The sequence below is a fragment of the Mesocricetus auratus genome, unplaced genomic scaffold (genome assembly GCF_017639785.1).
Source record: "Mesocricetus auratus isolate SY011 unplaced genomic scaffold, BCM_Maur_2.0 Super-Scaffold_4256, whole genome shotgun sequence".
Taxonomy (NCBI): Eukaryota; Metazoa; Chordata; class Mammalia; order Rodentia; family Cricetidae; genus Mesocricetus; species Mesocricetus auratus.
Window position 1 is genome coordinate 131878228 of NW_024429182.1, and position 26786 is coordinate 131905013.

General features: G+C 44.3%; 1 protein-coding gene across 3 annotated transcripts in view; it reads left to right on the forward strand.

The window, feature by feature from the left end:
- Fam189a1 (family with sequence similarity 189 member A1) overlaps nt 1-26786 on the forward strand; it is a 409697-nt gene that overhangs the window by 329797 nt on the left and 53114 nt on the right. For 2 of the 3 annotated variants that reach the window (XM_005084412.4, XM_040730821.1), the window contains exon 4: nt 12357-12491. The exons of the other annotated variant lie outside the window; for it this stretch is intronic. In XM_005084412.4, coding sequence (XP_005084469.1) covers nt 12357-12491 — 135 coding nt within the window. The remainder of the gene's footprint in view (nt 1-12356; nt 12492-26786) is intronic. 3 annotated transcript variants of the gene reach the window in all.

Sequence of the window (26786 nt, forward strand, 5' to 3'; positions counted from 1 at the left end):
GTGGTGCTATGGGAAGTGGTTAGGCTCAGAGGGGGGATTAAGTCATTGGGGGTGTGCCTGAGGAAAGGGATATTGGAACCCTGACCACATCCCCTTCCTCCTTCCCTTTCGCTTCCTGGCTGTGATGCATACAGCACCCTTTGCTACACTTCTTCATGAAATATTGTTTTATCACAATTCAAAACCACATGGCCAATCAACCAGGAGTCAAAAGGCACCACCTATCCCCTCTTTGAGGTCATTATCTATGGTACTCTATCCCAGCAATGGACAGCTAACAAACCTAGATTCTCTTCATTGTCTATTTTAAAGGAATGGATTTTTTTAAATGCGTTTCCCACCATCCTTACTTGTGTATGCGCCAACACACTAATAAGAAAATAAAGAATGCAGCAGCTTCCAGCCTTTGACAACAAATGAATGCTTCTCCTAGACTGTCTTCCTGCGTTCTGGGGTGTGACCACCAGAAGTCAGAAATAGTAATTGGTTCTTATTAGCAGGCTTCCCTGATGGCCTGATATATGCCGTAGTGAAAGTAACACACTGATAAATGTCCACTCAAGTTTAAGGGGGTAAATTTTGACTCGTGATGTAAGGAGGAGCCAGGCTGAGGCTAGCAGTACCCTTTATTATTATTCCAGCTCTTCTGACTTCACATGAGCTGGATGAGAATTCTCAAACTCCAGTGTTGAAGTAACCCTGCCCCCAGAGCAGGCAGAGAGATGCTGAGCGAAGCACACTCTGACCCTGGGCTCGGCAGATGGGGCGGCCCTGCCCCAGGTACTGAGAGAGGTCAGTGTGTTGTAACCATGGTCATCTTACTGTGTAGCAGACCTGAGCTCTTTCTGTCATGTCTTTCTGTAGAAACTATGACCATCTTACTGTGTAGCAGACCTGAGCTCTTTCTGTCATGTCTTTCTGTAGAAACTATGACCATCTTACTGTGTAGCAGACCTGAGCTCTTTCTGTCATGTCTTTCTGTAGAGGCTATGACCATCTTACTGTGTAGCAGACCTAGCTCTTTCCCTCCTGTCTGGCTGGAGTGACTGAGCCTTTGAACTGCAACTCCCCAGGCCCCATTCAAGCACTACCTCTACTGTTCCTCAGTCTACCCTCAATGTCTATGAGATCAGCACTTTTACATTCTACACATGGGCGAGACCAGGCAGTAGGGTAAAATGTGTGTTCTAAAGAGAGTAGAAAGAATAAACATTACAAGCTCTCTCCACAAATACTGTGTATGAGGTCATGTGTTGTTAACAAGTTGCATTTAAGCTTTCCAGTGTGTGTGTGTGTGTGTGTGTGTGTGTGTGTGTGTGTGTAGGGCTGACTGGCATGCCGCTGGTATCAAGTATAGAAGCCCTGCCTGTTTCTCCGTTGTCTTTTTCATACTGCTTAACTGAAGCTTTTCCCCCCATTTTCTCAGAATATAGTATGTATGTGTATGTGTATGTGTATATGTGGGTACAAAGTGTGTGCATGTGGAGGCCAGCGGTTGACATTGGGGTGTCCTCTATTGTTCATCATCTTGTTTTTGTTTACATGGTGTCACTCACAGAGCCTTGTTATCACCACTTGGCTATACTAACTAGCTAACAGGATCTAGGGATCCAGCTCTGGGTTACACGTATGTGCTGCTATGCCTGCCTTTTTACATGATTACTGTGAGTGCAAACTCAGGTCCTCTTGCCACTTGTGTAGCAACCCATATCTGCAGCCTGAGTATCTGCAGGTTTTAAAGAAGTTCCTCCTCGCTCACATCGTCTGATCTAGAGTGTTAGAGAACTCTGTGATGTTTACACTGACCACACTCCATTTGTGAGCTCTAGGATGTACACTGACACACTCACGCACAAGTGTATCAGCTAGCTCTCCGTTGTTGAACAAATGGTTGTGAAGACCAACTTATAAAAAGAGAAGGCTTATTTGGGGCTCACAGTTTTAGAGATTTTGTTTTCAGTTGGGAGATTGTTTTAATTGCTGCTTCAATGTGATTATTTGGTTTTGGTCTTTTTAAATAATTTATTTCATCTTGGTTTAATTTTGGTAGGTTATATGCATCTAGACACTCATTCATTTCTTTTAGATTATCCATGATAGTGGAATATGAGTTAATCAGTCTAGAAGAATAGTTAAGCAGACGAGGAAAACACCAAAGACTACAAAATCAACAAAATATCTTCCAGTGTTAACTCTGATTATTAATGGTTACAATTTCCCACTCAAAAGACAAAGCTATCAGATTCAGTTATAACACAGGGATCCATTTACTATTGCATACGAGAGACATACCTCAGCATCTAAGACAGATGCAAACTCAGGTTGGAAGGGTGGGAAAAGGTATTCTTAGCAAATGTTTCTAGGGATTGACAAGTGTGACACTGTTCCCACATCTGACAAAAGGGACTTCAGAACTAGTCAGAAGAGGGGAAAGTCATCTCACGTTGACTGGAAGATCAACCCATCAAGAAGACATTACAGCAGCTTTGTATGACATGAACACACCCAGTTTCACAGAGGAAATAGTACTAGTGGTAAAGACACATTAACCTCAACACAGTAGCAGTGAGTCTTAGAAGACTAGCTGAGGATATGTGGGTGCCTGACAAGCCTGTCCTCGTCTTTCACTGCGTAGCTGGTATCCCTGTGGTGTACCCCTTAACCCACAGGGTGCACACTCTGAACCCCCCTCTAATCTAATAAAGCTTCCAAGTTCTGGAAAAGTCCAGATGGCACAGAGTGGCTCATAGGATTCCTGTTGACTGAGGAAGCACTGTGTGCCAGGCGTGCATGCCATGGGTGGCGTGGCCCTAAAGAGGCCCCTCTGGCTTAGCACTATCAGCCCACAGTGAGAAACTACAAGAAATATGCCACATGGTTGCTTTTCCCTCCTTTCCTGTGACTGTATCAGTACCAGTCAAGTCCCACTGTCAGGTTCCCATTAAACCAGAACTTTGGGCAAGGAGGTGGGTGTGCTTGGGCCAGAACCACACCAGCAGGACTTGTGAGCCTAGCTGTAATTGGCTTCAGCTCCTTTACTGTTTTGTTTTATTTAGTTCATAGAATGAGTTCTACTACATAAGTCAGGCTCTCTTTGAACACCATCACCCTTCTAGCTCTTTCTGCGCAGTTCAGAAATTCCAAGTGCACACCAACACACCTGGCTCGAAAGTTCACCTTTTAATATTTTAAACTATTATTTTATGTATAAGGGTGTTTTGCTGGCATGTGTACCACATGTATGCCTGGTGCCCACAGAGGCCAGAAGAAAATGTCAAATCACTTGGAACTGAAGTTATAGGCTGTTGTTAGCTGTAGTATTGGTGTTGGAAATCAAACCCCCAGCACTCTAAAAGAATAGCCAGTACTTGGAACCTCTGAGCTATCTCTCAAGCTCCCAAAGTTCATCGTTTTAAAAACAGTTCCTCTTATCTGTGGGCTCTACCATGCTGACTCAATTAACTCTGCGTTTACATTGCAGTGGGCATTATAAGTCACCTAGAGATGACTACAGCTCACAGGAGGAGGTCCACAGTTGTGTACAGATACAGTAGCATAGAGGGTCCTCACAGGATGGGGTGGGGTTGTTCAATGTCCAGTGGATGGTCAGAGATGACTGTAGTTTATTCTCAACCATCTCATGAACTGGAAATTGTTACTTAATCTCAACTCCAACTCTATGCTTGTCATTGACACCAACACAGCTCATGCAAAAGACAAAACTGTTTCTGTGGTGCAGGATAATCCCAGGGAAAGGAAGGCACGTCGGTTTAACTAAAAAGCATTTTTTTTTCACTCCAAAGAACCTTCTAGTGGCCCCAGGGAAGAGACATCCAAATAAATCTTTTCCATCAGTTATTTCACTGAGTTTGTGATTAATTCTAAGAATTCGGGAAACCTCATGATTATTTCCCTGACCCTGACATCTGGGTGTGCAAGCAGCTGACAGATTTATTTCAAGAGTGCCCCTTGGTGTTGGGGTCACTGGGAAAGACACAGCAGAGCTTTGCAAATGAAACCACAATAATTCTTTGTGAATCTCTTTGGAGCATTTAAAAGCTAACCTGCCCCCTTATTTATGGTCCATCGGCCTGTCTTGGAGTGGAAAGGGCTTACACGACAAAAAGAGGGATGCTACACCCCTGCCATTCTCTGATAGAAGCACAAATGAGCTAGATATGTGACCTCTGGATGCTGCCAAAAGGACAGCGTTGGGGGAAAGATGAATCTAGGAGCCAAGTTATTTAGCCCCGGGGAGGCAAGGCAAGAGAGGGGAGAGAGAGGCCAATGAGAGTGAGCTGTTGATTCACAGAGGGCATGCCAAAGTCACAACTTGAAAGATTTTTAACTTTATGTCAATTGAAAGCATACCCACCTGTGTTTTCCATTCAGCATTCAATAGATTGTATAAGGCAGCGAAGAGCTGACTTGGTGTTCAGTTCTGCCCAATTGTAGCTAATGTGACTATTCTGGACATGCTCGAGGTGGGTGGGGCTGAGTTGTGCTAGTCAGTAGGTTCAGTGCAGAAATCCATTTGCGGCTTAACTGTGTTCTTAACTAGGAGAGTTCATTGGGATATAACTGTCACCTGTTGCGGGCCACACAGTGCTCAGAGCATCATTTACCACTTCTGAATCCCAGATTTCTGGGACCCTGTTAAAGGTCAGAAAGAGCCTATGTCATTTGTTAGTGCTATTGTCTTCATTATTTTAATTATAGGTCTGTGAAAACCAGGTGTTAATTTTCAGTTGTGGCAGAAAACACAGAACATAAAATTTCCTACCTTAACCATGTATACACTATTGTGAAGCCCATTTTCTGGCACACCACTGCCTCTCTACAAATTTCCCATCTTGGCAAACTAAAACTGCTCCCTCTTCTTTCCTTGTCCCGTGAATGTGGCTGCTCCAGGTGCCCCACCTGAGCAGGATCCCACAGTGGTCACCCTTCTGCAACTGTGAGTCCTTTCACCCAGCATATACACCCAGAGGACTTGCTGGGTGCATGGCAATTCAAATGTAAGAGGAAATGCTGTGTTGATTTCCGTAGAGGTCACACCATTTTGCCTTCTTGCCAACGATATACAAGGGAATATATAAGTGAATTCTAAGTTGTATACCTTCTTGCCAAAACTTTCATTGCATATAGTCATTGTATATTTACATCCAACTGTGTGTTAAACATTGAGCAGTGCCCCATGTCCTCCTGACCGAGCCTTCCCTGCTTTCCATTGGTTCCCTTTGTTCCTACAGTTCCATTTATACTTTCATGTCATCTATACATATCTATGTGAGACGTGGAGACCACAAATAAAAGAAGAGGTGGTACTGTGTGACTGGCTTCCTTCGTTTAAGGTGATGATATCTCCAGTTGCACCCAACTTCCTGAAAAAAAATGCCTAATTACATTCTTCCTTACCTATGAATGAAATTCTGCCGAATATGCATATCGCCTTATCTTTACCCAGTCCTCTGTTGTTGGACGTCTAGGTTGGTTCCATAATACAGCTACCAAGAGTGGTGCCCCTAGGTCCACTGAAGCTCAAGCATGTGTGACTCAATCTTTCAGGGGTGGAAGGGCTGGGTCTATATTTAGTGTTTCTGAGGCTTCCCATAGTGATGTCCATAGTGGCTGCACTAATTCCTACCACTACCAAACTCGCTGCTTGTAAGTAGACTATTTTTCCCCTACCCCAGCCTGAAATGTCACTTCTCCTGTATCACGCTCCTCTTTCTGATGCTTTCTTACTGGTCTCTGCTTTAAAACCATTATCTTAGTGTTTTAATTTTAGCACGCAAACATGAGATTGCTATCCACCCATCAAACGGTTGTCCTTTGTAAAGAATGCTCTGGGTAATTCTTGCACACATTGTTCTTCAATAAGATCTCTAAAGTACCGTTTTCCCATCCCCGTGCAGCATTGGGACAATGGCCGAGCATCAGCACACAGCCATGTCTTCCTTGGGAAAGATCACACCTGGAGGGAACTGCAGACTTTTTCCATTCAGGAGCCTGTTGTGCACCTGCCTTGATTCCCCCAAGCTAACAATGCTTGTTGTTTAGCTGTGAGAATTTTTAAGAAATATGTTTTTCTTTTCCTGTTCTTAATTGTGATATCTGCTTCTTTTGGTCTAGTGAAATTGTACACCATTTTATCAACATATTCCCTGCACGTGGGAATACAAGTGAATGTAGTCACCCTGTAAGACAGTATAGGAGTTCCTCCAAAAATGAGACAGAACTGCCATGTGAATCTAGCTACCCCACTCCTGGGTCTGTGTCCAAAGGATATGAACTACGTATGCTGGAAAGATGTCAGCACACAAGGGTTCATTGCTTCTTGCCATAGCTAAAATGTGGAAACAACACGAAAGCCCATCGTTTGATGGTTATATCCAGTTGTGCTTGCAAGCCCTTAAAAGACGCAGCCATTTGTAAGAAACAGGTACTACACTAAGTGAGACAAGTCAGGCCCAGAAAGACAAGCACCACATGGCCCACTTACATTGGAGTCGAAATAATGAACTTGCAGGAGCAGAGCAGAATGATAATCACTGGAGCAGGAGACATGCAAGGGAGGTGTTGAGCAGAGGGCTTCTCAACCTGTGGGTCAAGACCCCTTCTCTCACAGGAGTCACCTAAGGCCGTCATCAGAAATATCAGATATTTACAGTATGATTCATAAAAGTATCAAAATTACAGTTATGAAGTAGCAATGAAAATAATTTTATGGTTGGGGGTCACAGGGAACTGTATCGAAGGGTCATAGCATTAGGAAGGCTGAGAATCACTGAGTTAGATAGAAGGAAGAAGCCTTAGTGAGCTATTGCACAGTGGCATGTATAATATATAATAGTATTGTATATATTTAAAAATTGCTAAAAGTAGATTTTAAATGTTCTACCACAAAAGAATTGGTTTGTGGAATGATGGATTTGTAATTTGTATAGCATAACTCACAATGTAAAATCAACACTGTGTTGTATCCCCATAACTTATATATAAAATTAATCTTAATAAAAATACAGACACTGAGGAATAGCAAAATTAATCCACCATAATTTCACAACTCTTTAGAACAAAATATCTAAAGCCAGAAAGTTTCATTGGCTAATACACCAAATATTTTAAAAATTAATATCATTTCTGCATTCTATTTGTTGAAATAGAAGAGAAAGTTACACTTCTTTATTGATTTAATGAAACTAGTATCATTCTATCAAAAGCAGTGTATAAAGAGACCTGGAGATCACTCAGTAATATATGTACAAAAGTCCTTGAAAATAGCAAAAGGAAATACATATTCATGTTTATAAATTATGCACATCATTACAAAGCCAATCAATTCAATCCAAGGACCAAGAAGGAATGCCACATGGTTTTATCAGCCGATGCACAAAGGACAGTTGGCAAAATTGAACATCCTCTTGTGATTTAAAAAATAACTTATCAGATTTAAAAAATATTGTATGAAAAAAATCTATTTTTCCACCAAGAAAAGGGAGTCAGAACTCCCTGATCTAATCTTTAGAATTGGAAAGCAGTCATGACTATTTTGAATAATTTTATTTTGTAAAATGACAACTGTTCCTAATCTGACTGCAGTTTAGGGTACTATGTTCTAACTATATTAGCATTTTCCCATTGAATATTGTCTAATGTAAATTAAAAAGTGAGCTCCTATCTTTAAGAAAAATATAGAAAACAACAAATGACTTAGAAAAATAGGCATAGGTAATGCCCTCGAGCTGGAAAAGTGACTTTGAAATCCTATAATTAATGCAATTGATGGTGAAAGATTGACTACTTTTCTCCTAAAATCTAGAACAAAGCAAGCATGCTTATCTCACAAGTCTTATTCAACATGAGCACAATGATGGAAGTACAAGTTTATGTAGTCAGACAAGAAAAGAAAATAAAAGATATACAGATTGCAAAGGAAAACAAAATCAACTCAATTTAGATGACATTGGTGTCTATGTATAAAATCACAATGGAAAAATTTAAAGGACACCAAACAATGCAAACAGATAACACCAACAAAGAACTAATAGATGTGTTTGGAAAGGTTACAGGACACATTGAAATACACAATTTGATGTATTTCTCTGCCTTAGAAATGAGAAAGGAGACACTGAAATGTAAAATGAAGTATCATTGTAGTCACTCAAAATACGTATAAATCTAACAAAGCACATATCAGACTCATTCACTGAAAAGTCTGTAACAGTAGTGAAATAAATCAAGGAAAGTGGGGAGATGTGCTCTTTTCTTGAACTTAAACATAGCATAAAAATCAGTGTCCATTCTTGCGAAATTGATGTGTAGGTTCATTTGACCCCTATCAAAATCACAGCAAGAATTTTTATAGATACTGACAATCCTATTCTAAAGCATATATGGGGAGAAGGAAAAAGGGAGGAGGAGGAGGAAGAAGAAGAAAAGAAGAAATTTTGAAAAGAATAAATGTAAAGAACCCTCCTTCTATTCCTTTTCTGGATTATTACTGCAGTAATCAAAGACTGTGCAGTGGAGACAGACAGACCAGTGAAGCCAGAAACAGATTCACACAAATAATGACACAATGCAGAGAGAAGGCCTGGCCACAGACATTAGATCAGTTAGACGTCTCTAGGCAAAAGTAATCAGCTTCAACCAAAGTCTTGTGTCTTATACAAAAATTAACTAAAACAGTCTTTGATTCAAAAAGCAATGATAAAAAATGCAAGGCCATTAGAGAAAATCAGTAGAACACATCATTAGGATCTAGGGCTCAAAAAAGAAAAGCTCTTACATTAATGACTGGGCTGCAAGAGTATAAATTTGGACATCATCAAAATGGCAAAGTTTTGCCCTACAAGTAATTTTCTTAAGATGATGAAAAGGGCAACTACAGGAGAAACGGTAGGATTTCAAGCCACATATTTAACAGAGCCATGCGCTGTGTGTACTGGCTCTTGGATTCTGAAATTATGATTGTTTCATTATGCTGCATTTAGTGTCCTATGTTCCTGTTTCTGATTCTCCTCAGACACTCCGAAAAGACTGAAGATCTGTCAGTGTGAGCCTGCCCAGGTGGCATTGGCGAGCTTTGTTTTCCCTTCCTGGAGCCTCTGACTCCTGCTTCAGTGTGGCTTGCTTGGCCACAGAGATGGCCTATTTGTTCCTTTCTTGTTGCCTTAGAATTTCCTTTATCTCTTGTCTGTGTACACCCTTTTTTATTTTCTTGGCTTAGTCTCTAATTTTGGTTAACGTCTCCCTTCATTACTTTTCTTACCAAAATTATAAAGCCAGGATATAAAAGTTAAGCATACTGGCACTGTTCTGGTGGCATATAAATTGGTAAAAAAATAAAAAATAAACAGTGGAAATTTCCCTGCATCATCTACTGCAAAGATCCCTAGAGGCCCAGTAGCTCCATTCAGTCGGTGTATTATACTCAGATGAAATGCTGCATGTATCCGGAATGGCATAGCAGCTTTACACGGAACCACTGTCTTCATTAAGTTTCTATTGTTGTGCAAAGACCCCGTGATCACAGCAACTCTTACAAAGAGAACATTTAATTGAGGGGGCTCAGTTACAGTTTCAGAGGTTCTGTCGATTACCATCGTGGCGGGGAGCATGGCAGTGGACAGGCAGATGTGATGCTGGGGTATCTGAGAGTCCTACTTCTTGCATGGAACAGGAAGTTGAGTGGCTGTTGCACTGACGAATTTTGAGCAAATGAGACATCAAAGTCCGCCTCCACAGTGTCACACTTCCTCCAACAAGGTCACACCTCCCAATAGTGCCACTCCCTTTGGGGGCCATTTCTTTGAAAGCACCACAACTACCAAGCACTGGCAACAGCTGAAATGTCCATCAGTAGATTAGGCCTAAAAAGTAGTGTATTTGTGCCATATAATATGATGTCAATGAGCACCATTCACCCGCATCTAAATATAGTAGCACTCTACGAGTGCATAAGGTTAGCAAAACACATCAGATTAATCAAAGTGCCAATGGTGAAAATATACAGATGGAAGCATGTGAGTGATCACCAAAACAGGGAGGGAGGTGGTGAGTTTCCTGGGCAGTGGAGAGGAGTCCTGTGTGTGTGTGTGTGTGTGTGTGTGTGTGTGCGCGCGCGCGCGCGCGCACACACACTCTCTCTCTTTCACGAAATGAATGGTGAAGTAAATGTGCAAGGTTGAAGATAGCCCCACCTCCTAAAACGTGATACTTTATTATGACATACCACACAGACAGCAGTGTGTGCATCCAGAATCACCTAGGGAGAATTGTTAAAGATGCAAGTGAGCTTGGATGCTTATTCCCTTATTGGTAGAGGTTTCATTTGGATCATTCAAAAACTATTAGGCTTTTCATAATAATGGCATGTGAGCACATACCAACAGGCAGACCAGATACATAGCTATACTCCATGAATCTCCTGCTGAGTCCTAGGCAGGGGCCCTTTAGTTCTCCAGAACCTAGTCTTGTCTCTTTCTGAAGGTCATTTATTCTGGAAGTAGGGTGCAGAATCACAAAGCATAGGGAGGCTGAGACTCAGAGCTCCCACCGTATCCCTTCTGCCCACATTGGCTGGTGAGAGTCAATTGCTACGACCCCCTCAACCCCGTCCTGGGGGTGCACTGGGATGCATCTGGAGCTGTCTCTGTAGATTGATGTGGAGACCCTGGGACATCAGCTCACACACCAGGAAGGCAAAAGCTAAAAGGGAGAAGCACTTTGGATAAAAGCTTAGCAGTCTAGGAAAGCAGTGTGAGGAAGGGGTCATAGAACTCAGGGAAAGAGCTTTGGTGTGGACGTCATCCTGGGACACAGCTCAAGTGGGTGCAGTTTGACATCTGGGGACCTGAGCTCCATACCTGCAGGGGACATGCCTTGTAGGAAGAGCCAGCCTCTGATGAATCCTGCACGCTCCTTAGCTCTCTGGATGTGGTGGATGTGTCCTGACTCCCACACCCAGCAGTTAGGAATGACAGTCATGATACATGGAGTCTGTGGCGCCTCCCTTTGTAGCACACCATGCAGTGAAAAGTCATTTGTTACCGTTACAATGGGCCAATATTTGTCTGAAAATAACACAGGCACTTTGAGTCACCTGGTGTGAAACATTTGTCAGGATTTATTGAAGTGGGCACCTGCTAGTCTAAGGAAAAGAATTTGTTTCGTGTTACATCAGCCTTGAATAGAATCCCACTGATTTAAGTGAATGTTTTCTGTTTAGGCATCTTCTATACAGGTTTTCTTTTCTTCTTCTTTTTTTTTAAATTCAATTTCCAATCAGGCACTGGTAAGTCTGTTCTTTTTCCTGTGGCTGAAAACATCATACAGTTTTTCTGCTTTGCCACTGTTTTTCAAAGTTCTAAGGATGCATTTGTTTCCTTCCAATGACCTTTCATTTTCTGAGCTATTTTAACTTATTCAGAATCCGCTGACAGTGATGATGCATCTGGACCACACATAGTGTGACAATAAGCTGTAACTCCAGCGAAACAAAACAAAAGTTGGGTATAGGTGGGGATGGAAAGCCCAACCAAGTCTTGAAGATTAAGATGGGCTGCATGTTGGTGGATGGAAACGAATTTCAGGGGCCACGGAGTGATGGAGTACGACAGGAAAGTTCTGACCATGAGACAAGAATGGGGCAAAGCATACCTCCACAGACCTATAAATGGATGAGTGGTTTTCAGATTACATTTATTTCTGTGGTTCACCTGCTGTTTCATGGAACTTAAAAGATTCCTCCAAAAATAATTTTCCTGTGTGTGTGTGTGTGTGTGTGTGTGTGTGTGTGTGTGTGTGTGTGTCATATCTGCCATCAGAGGACAGCCTTGGGTATCTGCCCTCACCTTCCACGTTGCTTAAGGTGGTGTCTCTAGTGGAGGGAGGGGGAACTGTGTTTGGGATGTATGGTATGAGAGAAGAATCTAATCAATTTTCTTTGTTGCTGTGTTTACCAAACTTGTTTGTGTGTGAGCTTCAGGACTCTCCTGCCTCTGCCTCCCATTTTGCTATAGAAGCACAAGGCTACCTTACCTAGCTTCCCATAGGCTCTGGGGATCCAAGCTCAGACGCTGGTGTGCATGTGACAAACTCTTCACCCACCCAGTCAGCTCTCCGGCTCCACTTTCTTTTTTTAACCGTTGCTTTTAAAAGAGACGTTGAAGTAATCCACGGTGGCATTCATGGCGGCATTCGCGGCCTTGGTCGATGGAAATTGTTTTAGCTGTGAAGGTATGTTTCCAGCGGAGCCGTTTCTCGTGTCCTTGCTATGTCAGACCTCAGAGCATGCTTCCGGGGCCAAACGCCGTGCTAACGCGAAGCTTGTCTGCGTCCCTGTTTAGATCAAGTTCGACAGCGTGGAGGTGTGCGTCTGCTGTGAGCTGCAGCACCACTCATCGGGATGCAGCAACCTGGGGGAGACGCTGAAGCTGAACCCGCTGCAGGAGAACTGCAATGCCGTGCGGCTGACCTTGAAGGTGAGGCTGGGCACCGCCTGTGCGCGCATCTCTTCCCCCTCCTGGAGACGTGAAGGAAGATTTACTAGCATATAGATTCCTTTCATGGTTCATCCGGGTGGTTGGATCCGAGGGACCATCCTTCTGGGAAGGGAACTTTACAGGGTTGCAGGTTGTCCTTTGGAGGCTCTGCTTTCTCAGCCCCTGCTTCCATGCGCTGTGTCATTTTCCTGCCCGTGACAGATGCTCAGTGGGATAAGAATGGCTGTAAGAGTTCTTCGCAGATGAGGTCACCACTATTTCTCCTGTTGTCCCCACAGGCTCTGCTGTTACTCCATCAAGGGCCACCGTGGTTACTCGTTTTACTTTTAAAAAGATATTTAGGGCAGTAAGCTAATGACCTGAGTTAGAGACCCCAGGGCCCATGTGGAGGAAGGAGAGAACTGAGTCCAGAAAATTGTCTTCTTTCCTTAGTGGCATACTCATACACACATAGAAACAATTTAAATACAAGTAGATAAATGTAATTAAAAGACATTTAAAGAAAGAAATCTTACACTCTCCCATGGTAATCTGTTCTCATATAAAGATTTTTTATAAAAGGGACATAGGGTCCGGGCCCAGTGATGCTCTTTTAATCCCAACACTCAGGAGACAGAGGCAGGTGGATCTCTTTGAGTTCCAGGCCAGCCTGGTCTACATAAAGAGTTCCAGGCCAGCCAGGTCCACACAGTGAGACTGGAGGGCACATGGAAATGCTGTCTGTTAGTCTTTCCTGTCTACCTTCTTACAAGGGGTATTTTACTGAGAACCCAAACTGGCTGCTCAGAAATACACATGGACAGTCAATCCAGTTCTTTTCTTGTCCCCGAACAAAAAGTGGCTGAAACGTCTTGAAAGCTGTGCTGCCATCAGAAAACCCCTTGGTTGGTGGTGACACTGTTTACAGTGGAGACCTCCAGCCCGTGCCAGGAAACAGGGTTTATAAGGACCACAGGCTCCACAGACAGCTGCTCCCAACCTGGGGAGAGGAAAGAAGGTGGCCACATGAGGTGGTTTCCCCAACACCAGCCGCAGTGAGAACGGAGGAAGCCAGAACTGCAGGTCCACAGGGATGCCTTCCTGGTGCCAACCATCTCTTGTGGTCCTACATTACATGCCTTCACAGTCCAAACCATCTCACAGGCTGGGGTCTGCTCAGGAGCAGTGCCCAGTGCCTGCACGGCCATTCATAGCCCACTGCAATGGGGAGCATTATTGGGGGGGGGGCTCTGCTTACTCTAAGATCTCATTCTGATATCTTCTAGGTTACCTGTGAGCCCAGGTGTGCTTTCTTCCCACATTTAAAGAACACAGCCAGGCCACAGGTAATCACAGAGACAGTATGATCAACACCTCTTGGAAAAGCCATCAAGTCCCCAGGGAATCTCAGGCTCTGAGGGCCACTTGTCTGTGTCAGTCGATTTTATGGCACTATAACAATTATCCAAGTAATCTACCTGGAAGATAAAATGTTTAGATTGTTTAGTTCAGAGTTTCAAGTGTGTCACCAAATAATGCCGTCTTCCCAGGAGCGTGTAGTGGGACAGAACCACTTAGCTCACCACAGGCAAGGGCGTGGGAAGCAAAAGAGGTTATCCACCAGTGACCTGAGGACTCCTAAAGTCTTGCCTCCTAAACCCCCAACTTTTCAAATATTTATTTATTTTTATTTTATACTTACAAATATAAAATTGCCTGCATGTGCCTGGTGAACCACAGAGGCCAGAACAGGGTGGGATTACAGATGGTTACGAACTGCTGTATGGGTTCTGGGAACTGAACTCTCCTCCTCCTCCTCTATAAGAGCAGCAAGTGCTCTTAACTGCTAGGCCATCTCTCTAGCCCCAAGGATCCAGCTTTTAAGAGTGGACTTTTAGAAGAACATTTAGCCAAACCATCCTGTTGTTTCTTTTAAGCTAATGGGTTGGCTATATAGAGTATTTGGTCTGTTACCCCAAAGCCCTGGGCTTCTCTTTGAAATCTTTATCCGGTGGGACTCTTACATGAGCCCTCTAAGGAGATGTGAATTGAAGTTCGGGAGGGATGCTTTCCTTAAGGTGCAAGCTCGTTCCTGGGGTGTTCCTGTGTCCTAGGAACTTGATGAGAAAAGGCAATGGGGTTTTTGGTTATGAACTTAGCCAAGTGGAGTGGAGTTCGGGAATTCAAGCCAGGACTGGCTATCCTAACTGAGTGTTTGAGTCTTGTCAATGACTCTCGTTCGTGTAGATGTGGATACCCTGGACACTGGCAGGAGGTGAAGGCAAAGAAAGGATCCCCCAAACTTCTTATTGGTCATTTTTGCAAAATACTCTCAAAGCAGAAGCTATCAGAGCTGATGGGAGGAGGCTCAAAGGAGACAGAGTTGATGGCCAAGGTAGAAGGGGGATGATCTAGCCACAGCAGTGACTGTAATTACGAGAAGGGGAACTTTGCCTCTGTCTGTCCCCAAATGAAGGTCTCTATAGAGAGTAGTGGTGCTGGTATGACAACTCATTTTTGCCTGAGAGCAGCAAGATGGAGACTATCGGACGTGAGTGTCTGTCTGTGGCTTATTGCTGTCTTCCAGTTTTGTTATTTTTCCAAACTTGCTTCCATTATCCTAGGCCCTTGGCATTTCCATATACATTTTAGAATAAGCTTGTCAGTTTCTATGGAGGTCCTGCTGGGATTTTGATTAAGATTGTGTGGAACCATGTATTGCTTTGAACATGTCTATTTAGGCCTTTTTTATTTCAGCAGTGTTTATTATCTTCATCAGCATGTAATTTTCAGTTTATAGATCTTCACTTATTTTAAGTTATTTGTTCCTTTTCCCAATTTATTGGTGCTATTTACTTAATACTTTAGAATCATCTCATATTGTTGTATCTGAATTTGATGCTTGTTACTGATCGTGTGTGCTGTGATCTTGCTAAAGTCAGTTACTAGCAGTAGGACCTTCTTTGGTAGCTGGCCCTATGGTAAAGCAGAGGCCATTTTACATCTCCTATTCTGTATCAGCCAGGGTTCTCTAGAGAACAGACCCAGTAGGGCACTTAGAGACATAAAAACGTCAGGCGATTTGACTATGGGCACTGAGAAGTCTCACAACAGGCTGTCCACAAGTAGGAGACCCTAGGATTCTGGCAATGATGCTCAGTCCAATGCTAAAAGCTCCCAAATCAAGGAAACAGACTAACCCTCAGCCTAAGGCTGGAGGCTTGGAGTTCTCTGATGTCCCAGGCAGGAGAGGACTGAGGAAGGGGGGCCTCACTTTCACATTTTGTTGTGTCTGACACTCCAGCAGATTGGATGGTGCCTAACCACACTGAGAATAGACCTTCCCTTTTACTCCACTGACTTGGGGGCTGCTCCCCTTCACAGATGCACCTGGGAACACTGCTTTCCTGGTTCTCCAGGCATCCTTCCTTCATCCGGCCCATCAATGCCTGAAGTGACCACTCCAGTCTGATGTCTTATCCCCTTTCCTTGTTTACTTATTTACTTTTATTTATTTTTTTGCTATAACTGGGAACTCCAGTGGCCAAATGGAGGCATGAAGGGCTCACATTCTTGCCCTGCCCCTGACTTTAAAGCTGAAGAGTGCCCTTTGCTCCAAATTGCACAGTGACCCCATCGCTGCATAGTAAAATTCACTCCCTCCATGAGACGGTGTTGCACAGTGACCCCATCGCTGCATAGTAAAATTCACTCCCTCCATGAGACGGTGTTGCACAGTGACCCCATCGCTGCATAGTAAAATTCACTCCCTCCATGAGACGGTGTTGCACAGTGACCCCATCGCTGCATAGTAAAATTCACTCCCTCCATGAGACGGTGTTGCACAGTGACCCCATCGCTGCATAGTAAAATTCACTCCCTCCATGAGACGGTGTTGCACAGTGACCCCATCGCTGCATAGTAAAATTCACTCCCTCCATGAGAGGGTGTTGTATTTTGTCTTTCTTACAGCATCTGAATGGGTCATATACATGTGGAAATCAGGCTCTCAAAAATAACCCAAATTCCAAATATTGATGTGTCCCAGGCAGTAGAAAAAGCTAAAGCTCTGGAGTCCAACCGCATCCTACAGTTTGTTTGTTTGTTTTTCAGCTTCTAAAGTTTGAGCAATGGTGTTGAATTCTGTCTGTGTGAGCATCAGACGTCTCTGGATTCTGTCTATGTGAGCATCCTTGGGTGGTCTCGGGATCCTTGACTACTGAAGGAAAGCTTCTATTGCAGTTTAAGCATACTTAGAGACACAGCTATTGTGGAGAGCCCTTAGGTCATTCTTCAGTAAATGGGCTCTTGCAGCTTAACAGGACAGCTGTGTCAGTCATGTCTGAGGACATCTTTGCAAACATGCTTTGCAAACCTTTGCTTTCTTGAGATAAGAGGAAAGGGGTTCAACTGAAACAGGCAGGAGGACAAGCAGAGCTCAGGAAAATTTTAGCACATCTTAATCCTCCGGCTCTACTTAATCCTGTGGCTCTCGGGCAGAAAGGAGAAAGCCTTCCTAGTGCAGGGCAGCAGCAGAACAGAATACTAAATGTTTAGTATATGTTCTTCTTTTCCTCTTTGATCTTATACTCTCACCATCTGCAGTCTGATAGTGTGGTGATGGAAATCAATGTCTCGGTGGTGAGCCGACCTGACACCCCCAAAACTCTCCTCAGTCATGTCCCCTTGGGGATATTGTGCTGGGATTAAAGCATTTTTCATTTCTGTGACTTCTTTTTTTCTGTTTTCAAGACACAGTCTCACTGTGTAGCCTGGGCTGGCCTTTAGCTTTCAGTGAGTCTCCTGTCTCAGCCTTTTGACTGCCAGAAGTTACACATAAGAGTCACTACTCTGGCAGGCAACTGTTCCCTGTTTCCACTAGACCAGTCCTTCTTGCTTCCATCTATCTGGTGACTTACTTATGCGGTCTTATCCGTTGCCCATCTTTTCCACTAGAGCAGGTGTTTGGCTGCATCTGCTCTGGGCGGGTCCTTATATTTCTTCTTGGAGGTTCCGTCTTTCTCTTAGAATTTGGTTGGTTGCCCTGTGACCTGAAGCATGAATGGGATTATTTCAGTTGGGATTTCACAGTATCCAGTTTCCTGTCCTAACTGTAAAGAGGAACTTTTGTCAAGTTTATATAGACTATGAAGCATATGGAATCTGGTTCCAGAAGACTCCCTCTCTGCCAATATAAAATCCTCCAGAATGCTCCCCCAGCCATTCCATCTTAGGACATGCCATTCTCTTTTGTCTTTGAATATTTACATAGGGAAACCCTTAAATCCTCCTAGCACCTTTTCAACCTTTTCCGTCTTTTATAAATGATACTTAAAACTCTTTAAGCTGGGGCTGGAGAGATGGCTGTGTGGTTAAAAGTACTTGCTGCTCTCACAGAGGGTCTGGATTCAGTTCCCAGAATTCACATGGTGGCTCACAATCTGCTGTAACTCCACCTCCTGGGGTCCCTTGCCTCTTCTGACCTCTGCTGGCTCCTGAAGGCACATGGTGCAACACATACTGTCAGGTGTGTGCACACACATAAATTGTAATTGATTCATTTAACATTTCTAGCTTTCCCCCACACGTTGCAAGACTGTATTTCTCAGCTCCCCGTGGTTGCTGAGGGCATGTGAGCAATTTCGTATGTATCCTTTCCAAAACCTGGACTGTGGACTGAGTCTTCAGAGCTCCTTCCCTCTGCCATGGAAAGTGAAATCTTTCAGTGTCCTGTCCCATCAGCTGGATCGCCTCAGGAAAGAGCCTCCTGCAACTTCCTCAGATTGGAGGTATAATGTGAATGAGAAGTAGGGTTTCCTTGGGGACATTGGTTATTACAGCATGACAAAGCCCACCTTGCTTCCATCTGTCTGGTCATTTACATGTATGCTCTACTCATTTCCCATCTTTTCCCCTAGAGCTGTGTGACAGTTTTGGGTTGCATTTTTCTATTATTATGTCTATTAATAAGTTTTACTGAGGTATGTCTTGCTACCATGTGACCGTTAGGTGTATGTATTTGCATTTTTCTCTGTTTCAGACAAGTTTTCTTTTCTTTTTTATTTTGGGGGTTTATTTTTATTATTACTGTGTAATGTTTTTCCATGTGTGGATGTGTGCATGTGAGTGCAGGTGCCCGTGGAATCCAACAGAAGGCGTCAGATCCTCTGCACCTAGAGCTGCAGGCAGGTGCCAGTCACCCAATGTGGGTGTTGGGACCCTGACTTGGGTCCTCTGCAAGAGTAGTGTGGCTCAGTCACTGAACCGTCTCTCCCATCCCTCACTCGTCTCCTTGACATTAATTATGTATTTAATTCTCTGCCCCGCCCCGGATCAATGTGGCACATTTTTTGGACCACTTTATCTATATTTCATAACTGCCATTTTCCTCTCATTTAAAACAGTGTCTTCCACCCCAGTTTACTCTGCCTTTCTGACGTCCCTCCCCGCTGTCTCTGCAGCACTGCCTTTCCCTCCATTCTCAGTGTGATGCTGAGCTCTGGCTGCCCCCTTGTCAGTCTCCATCATTTAGTGCTGGAGCCCTGGGATGAGGACTTTAACATTTGGACTGCAGCTGCCGCCTCCTCCCTTCATCCGGCTCTGCACAGACCTTTCTTAGATCTTTCTTCCGAGCAACGTGGACACACACATCAGAGCACTGGAGCAGATTCCGGACCCCTCGATGCTAACAGAAGCTTCTGCTCTTCCAATAGACTTTACTTAAGACATTTTACTTTTCTTTTCACAATTACAGATACTTCTTCCTCCCAGAGAGGCATAAATCTAATCGCCTTGTCGAGTTTTCTCGTAATTACCGGCACAGTCATTTCTAACATAACGTTGCTGTTGAAAACATAAGACATGCTGTGATGGATGGTTCCCTCCTAGGAAGGGAGGGCTCCTCAGGGGCCCTGTGTTGCTAGTATTAAAGTTCTTGGGTCTGAGGACAAATCTGGGTTGTGGGGAATGGGGTTACCCTGGGCAGGACTGATCTACACAGATGGTCAGGGGAGCCGTACTTAACCTGTGAAGAATGCTCCTGATACCTGGTGGGGGAGGGGGCTGGAGAAATGCTTCCTTGGTTGGTTTCCTCCATGTCTCTGGTTAGGTCAGCAATTACAGTAGGTTTATTGATCTTTTGGATAGTCCCATTTGAGGTCTTGCTTATCTGATTAGTAACACTCCTTGTCTAAGTGTCTATTTTAAATTATAGGTTATGCAACCTTGGTACGTAAGGAACTCAGTTGATGCTGGCAAAATCCCATATAATCAGCTTGGCAGTCACAGAGCTTTAGTTTTGATAGTGTTTGAATGACGGGTGCTGACTTAGTGAGGTTTGGCTACATGCTTATTACTTGCTATACTGCCCTCCCTGTCCCCTGGATGGTGCATGGAGGTTACAGAGACACAATCTGCCAGCCAGGGAAAGAGCCCAGAGCTATGTCTTTGGCTAATGAGGAAGGAACTTGGAATTCAGAATAAGAGGCAGACATTCAGAATCTCATCCCTCATATCTCATCCCTCATGGAGTCTTTGCTCTAAGTCCCCAGGAAACTAAGATATAAAAATGAGCACATGGATATCTGATTTCCTAAGACTTTGGCAGTGTATAAATCCAGTGCAACTGAAAAATCAAATCTGTGCATCCTTCTGGATGAAGTATTGTCTATTCTTCTTGTAAGATAAGATGAGGGAGACATTATAGGCTTTTTAAAAATTAGTGTTTAAAGATTGTATTTGCTGGGTCAAACCCAACACAAATATGAGGCATTTTCTATTCAGTATTAACAATTTTAAAGTCATAAAAATCAGATTTGATTGATGGACTATCCATAATGTGTTATACTGTATTTATTCACCCTAAATCCCTAGCTATTTTCAAGAAAGTCATTGTGGTTTTATTATAAGGAACCAATTCTAATTCAAAACAGACTAGAAGACCTTGTTTCATATACCTGATTTAATGTATCAAGATATCCTAAGCCATATAATCCAAGGAAAGCTAACTCCCATGCAAGTAGCTCAACATTTTGCAAGAAACCAGCGAGTTCCCAAGAATGCATGTGCTCATATCTTCAAGGTGTTTTCTCTCCAAGAAAGCTTGACAGAAGGGGGGGCACCTAGAGACATGAAAAATCAACTCATCCCTCAATTTTGTTCATGCAAAGGAAATGAAAACAATTTGTGAATAAACAATTGATCAACCTTTTGTGGTAAAACTTGAACACTGACTGCAGTATGAAACACCAAACCTGTAAAACCCAGTTTAACAAAGAGACATGCACACGTCACATACACCCCTCAGACACACACTTGCACACACCACACATACTCATCCCTGCACACATACACTCTCACACCATGCCTCTATGCGCATGTGCCACTCACACCTCTCCTAGGATTGCCCATTCCGTTTTCAGAAATGGGAATCTGCGCAGAACAGCTGTAGAGATGCAGCACATCTCTACACAGTTTAAGAAATCTCGATGCCGGGTGGTGGTGGTGCACGCCTTTAATCCCAGCACTCGGGAGGCAGAGGCAGGCGGATCTCTGTGAGTTCAAGATCAGCCTGGTCTACAAAGACCTAGTTCCAGGACAGCCTCCAAAGCCACAGAGAAACCCTGTCTTGAAAAACAAACACAAAACAACAAAAAAAGAACTCTCACGCCCACTGGGTGTGGTGGCACACACCTTTGATCCCAGCACTCAGAGAGTCAGAGGCAGGCAGATCTCTGTGAGTTCAAGGCCAGCCTGGTCTACATAGTAAGTTCCAGGACAGCCAAAGCTACGCAAAGACACCCTGTCTTGAAAACAAAAAGCAATCTATCCCGAAATTTCTAAAGGGGAGGCTGATGGGCCCCTCTGGCAGACAGGATGTCTTCAGAGATGAGGAAGGTGCCAGTTCTTGCTGTATACTAGCAACCAAAAGCCCCAAGTAAAGGATCATCTAGAAGCACTGGGCTAAGTTCTGATCACTTAGCCCCAGAAGCCTGCTTCTCCTGGTAGAGAGGGTGCCCTGTGTTCCCAAATGGTTTGTACTTCACTGACTGCTTCCTGTCCTGTGATGCTAATGGTATCTACTTTCTCTTGCATGGTGAAGGTACTGTGTTCCTCTAGCATACAATGACAAACACTGTGGCATTGATTGTGTTAACTGCCCTTTGAAATAGTCACATTGACTGGGTAGTCTACTGAGGAGTTCTGTACCTATTGAGTTCACACCCAGGCCAAAAAGTTCAGATACCGATTAAAAGATATTTTCATGGACTATGTATAATGTATGTTTATGGAATAGGCATATTAATCTCATCCTCTTACAAAATTGATTGGCAGAGGCCCTGGGGACTAGCTTAGTCAGACTGTCTTTCTGTGGTTCTAGCCCCGTGTCATTGGGACTTGTGGATGGGTATCAGGAGCACACATGTTGGGAGTTGAGAAGCCAGACATAGAGGTGGCGGGGGCAGAAGGGCCACTCACTGCTTAGGACCAGTTTATGTGATGTTTCCTTTACTTCCTTCCCCTGTAGAGAGCTACCCTGAAGTCTCCTTCTCTTTCTAGAGAAGATTCACGACTTTCAAGGAAACGAGCCACATAGAACCCTGCACCCCCTGCTCTTAGCATACAGTATCAGCTTCTACTACCCCACCATGGAGCATTCATTCCCCTATCTCAGGGTTACCCGTGACCTGGTCTTCCCCTGCACCACAGTACCTCCAAATCACACCAGGACAGCCGAGCCCGTGGGCCCTCACCCCCTCTTTAATTTTTAAACTACTCTGTTGAGGGTGGGAAAAATAAACCCACGTTCCTTGCCATCACACATCTCTCAATGCGGGACTTCTCCAACACTAGGTATATGGCAGATGTTCCCCAACACACCACATACACTGTCCAGCAACTCAGTTTGATTCTGACCCTGTCCACCTGGGCTCTGTCACCAAGACTGCCCATGGAAGATGCTAGTCACTTGCTGAGTTGCCACCCTGCCCATCATTTGTGTGGCCTCCAGCTCCGTGACAGCAGACAGGTGTGGCTCACACCGAGGGGCATGGTGTGGAAGGCATTCTGGGACTGTTTCCAAAGTTAGTAAAAAACACCTTTCGGTAAGAAGTACTAATTTCTTCATTCAGGAAAACTTTTGGAGCACCCCTCTGTGTCTGAGTCGGCACTGGGTGTCCAGCCACTGAGATATCGACAGCGGCCTCTGGATGTTGTGGGGAAAGACAAGTGCAATGGAGCCTTACCGTGTGATGCGATGTATTTGCTGTAGCAAAGTAAAAGCAGTGGGTTGTGGGTATTTTCAGTCTCCTCTCTCCAGAGGGATATCCGGTATTTTGCTAGGTGGGCAAATTTTAAGGTGTTGGGATGCCGAGATGGCTCAGCAGGTAAAGACACTTGTTGTCAAGTCTGATGACCTGTGTCCAATCCCTGGGATCAGTAGAACAAGAGAGGAGACTCCTGCAAGCTGTCTCCCGACCTCCCACACATGTGCAGTGGGGCATTGCACCTCCTCCACAAGATGAGGCATGAATGGGTGATGGAAGGGGCAGCTCTAAGGGTTGGCAGCAGCTGAGAAAGTGGGAAGACCTGAGGCACATCCGAGTCTCTGTTACTATATAATCTCCAACCAGATTGGCTGCGTGTGTGGTGACTGTGTAGGCAAGCTGTTCACCACACACACTGCCTGCCTCTTGCCACACCTGGAATACAAAAGTCCTATGAGACCAGGATCCTGCATCACCATGGACATTAAGAAAGGCAGAGGGACTGGTCCATTCTGGAGTGTTCTGGAAATGCCTGCAATACAAACACCAAGCAATATAGATAGGCCAGCTTTCTGAACCTTTATATGAAGTCTTTGTGAACTGTGTGTGAAGATGTGCGCCCTAATTTTGAAGGGCAAGGACTGCTAAGTGCCTGGTAGGCCAGATAAGAAAGAAGTGATGATGCAAATGGGGTCATTTTTGAAAAGGTCAATGCTAAAGACACTCTTCATCTCCGTGAGCTGAGATCTCATTATCTAAAATGACCACAGATATTTTAAGGTCTAATGTAATGTGCCCTATAAATGTACCTTCAAGATGAGACAGCCCTCTCAGCCTCCTGCCCACATACCATCCACCCAGTTTGTTGTCCTTGCCCCTCTCCTAACAAGAATTTTGTAGCCACCCCTAACACAGGTTCTGTGACAGAAAAGATTCAAGCCAGCTCCTTAGGGGGCAGTCTAGGGAGGACTCAAGTGCATTGTGGGAGAAACAGGTGCAACCCATCTCCTCTCGCAGGAATCCACAGCTTCCTCCTTCGTGCTACAGGTTGTCTGCAGTGTGCTTTCCATTCCAAGGTCTGGAGACAGGGGACTGTCAGGGCTTAGCAGTGGACTGGTAGTCTGGGTCTCACTGACCTCATCTGCAGACTCATAAGCACCCTCGTTGCTCAAGTGTCCAAATGAGGGGCTTTAGGGAGGTCCTGCTGCCTTGTGTTGGAGGCCAGTATGAGGCTGGAGAATGTGTCTGTCGCTGAGCAAGCCGCCTGGGGAAGGAATACCAAGCCTACATCTGGAAACGAGAGGTTGTTTTGAAGGCATTTCATTGTTTTCAGAGTTTGGAATTAGGATTGCAATGAGAGAAGAATGTAGCATGGAGAGGTAAATAGGCCATAGGAGAAAATGTACAAGAATGAGGGAAGAATGAGACCGTCAGAAAGGCAGCGCAACAATGGCGGGAGAGAAAACCGCGTGAGTAAAGTGTCTGCAGTCCCTGTATTTGGGTGACCCCGTTGGAGAGCGCTCAAAGCCTCGGTGACAGCTGGGTGAGTAAAGAAGGAAAGGGTAGAATGGGGGGGGGCGCTGAATTCATAGGTTTCTCTTGGGCATTGATGTGATTTAGCAATCAATAGGCAGCCGGTTACAGGAAGTTCTGAGGAATAATGTAATCACGGAAGAGCTGAATAAAATTATTGTGTGTGGCTTGTTTTATCAAGGCCACAGGGGAGGAAGTCAAATTGAGAGGGGCCTCAAGAGAGAGCCTGTGGCATGGCACATAACATATCATGGCCAGAGAGACTTAGGGTCAGGATAAGTCCTGATAGTGTGATTTGTTTGTTTGTTTGTTTTGTTTGCATAGGAATCTGGTGAACTTCTCTGAGTGGCATCCTTTGTGAGCTTGTCTGCTGAGCTCCATTACTACACTGCATTGTTTTCCAGCCTCTGTGGGGCTAGCAGGGTAGACTTCTTTATTTTCATTCTAGAGGGAAGGACAGGGAACCCTGTAATGTTCAAGAACTGAGCTTCAGTCTCACAACTAGATTCCTGGCTTCCATACCTGATTTGGTCCATCCTCTGCTCCCAATGTAATCCACTTGCTAGAAGACCGAGGCATGGTGGAAACTGAAACCCGTGGATAGTCAAGGAAGCCTTGCTGTTCAAAGGGCTAGGGTGCCTTTAGCAGCTGCTGCCTGTGCACCTGCTGGCACGTCTTAGAATTGATTAGCATACACCCTGCCCCTGTGCATTGATTAACTTGTTCAGGAAACACACACCAAGAGATGAGAATGGTGTAGTAATTGCGCCAAGCTTGTGTAGCCAGACACTTGTGTCGGTGTGCTTCCTGTTGCTACAACAAAATTCTCGAGACCCAGTAGTTTGTAAAGTATAGAAGAAGCTTATTTGGCCCATGATTCTAAACACTTGGACACCCACAAGTGTGATATTTGATCATGGTAAGTCAGAGGGTGTCACACTATGAGACAGAGCAGTGTCTCTGAGTTCTTTTCATAAAAAACCATTAATACTGTCATGGGGGAGGGTGTCCCACCCACTTGGCTTCATCTAGTCCTTACCATCCACCCAAGGAAACCACCTCCAACTGCCTTCAACATATATGTTTAAGGTTGAGTTTATTTATTTTATTTTATCTGTGTGTCTGTGCGCTTGTGTGAGTTCAGGGGTACCATGTGTATGCAGGAGTCCACAGAGGTCAGACAAAGGCATGAGGTCTCATGGAACTGAACTTACAGATGGATAGTTGTGACTGTCATGTGGGAGCTGGGATGGAACCTAGGTCCTCTGCAGTAGTTGCCAGCACTAAGCCCCCTCTCCAGTCCCATCGAGGTTAAGTTTTAAGCACAGAAACTTTGGGGGTAAAGCACTCAGACTGTAGTTTATTATAATGTCTCATGGCATAGCCAGATGAAACCGCACACCTCAGTGCTCCCTTCTTCCCTCCACAAGTCCGATGATTGCCTAGAGGTGACCTTTGTCATGGGGTGAGTTTTTTGTCATCCCTCTGCACTGTACACTTCACCAAAATTTACATAACAGTTCTCCCATTAGTTGTGCAATGAGGGACTGTCCCTTTCCATGCATCGTCTCGTGTCTGTACCATGTAAGTATGAACCACTACAACTCTTGTCGTGTCGCCTGTTAGTGGATCTGGCTTGTTTGCAGTTTCTCTGGTGCAGCGGTGGGCACTCAATAGCCATGCACACTTCACAGTGCTGGCTAGATTTTCTCTAGCATGCATACCTGTGATGGGGAAGAAGGCACCTGCCAGACTTTCCCTCTTGCTCTCCATGGCAACCGCACTAGCTCGTGCTCATGGACCTTGGAAGAGGTGCCCTTGCTCCTGGACACCATCACTTTACACATGACTTGTTGCTATTTGTATCTCTAATGTGAGGGTGGCCAGTCTTGTCATTTTATCTGGTAGGCTATTTGTTCTTTATTCTAAACTATCATCCTCTACTGTTCTGGCATCTCCTTGTCTGTGCCCTGTCCTTCCACATTGGCTGGGTGCTGCTTGTCATAAAGAAGCTTTTAGTTATAAAGCAGATAAATTCAATTCCTTTGTGACTGTCATTTTTGTGTTGCCTTTTAAGACACATGTTCCTGTCCCAAACCCATAAACATATCTGTACGTGCTACACATGTCTAGATTTTATGTTTCAAAATTTGTCCTTTCACATCTGGAGTTTAACTTTGTGTATGTTACACGTACAAATCTAAGCCAGAGACAGTGCCATGCATCTGTCATTCCAACATTCAGGAGGCTGAGACAGGAGGATTGTGATTTCAAAGCTAGCCTGAGCTACATAATGAGACCCTATCTCAAACTGATAGATAGATTAGATAGATAGAAAAAAAAGATACTCAAATCATATATATGTGTGTATTTATATATATGATTTAGTTTGTTTTCTGTCTATAGATAACCATCAGCTGTTACAGAAACAGTCTTAGTCTCCTTGTTGAAAGATGTCTATTTTCATTTGTTCATTGGTTGGAAGCTCTTTTCTGAG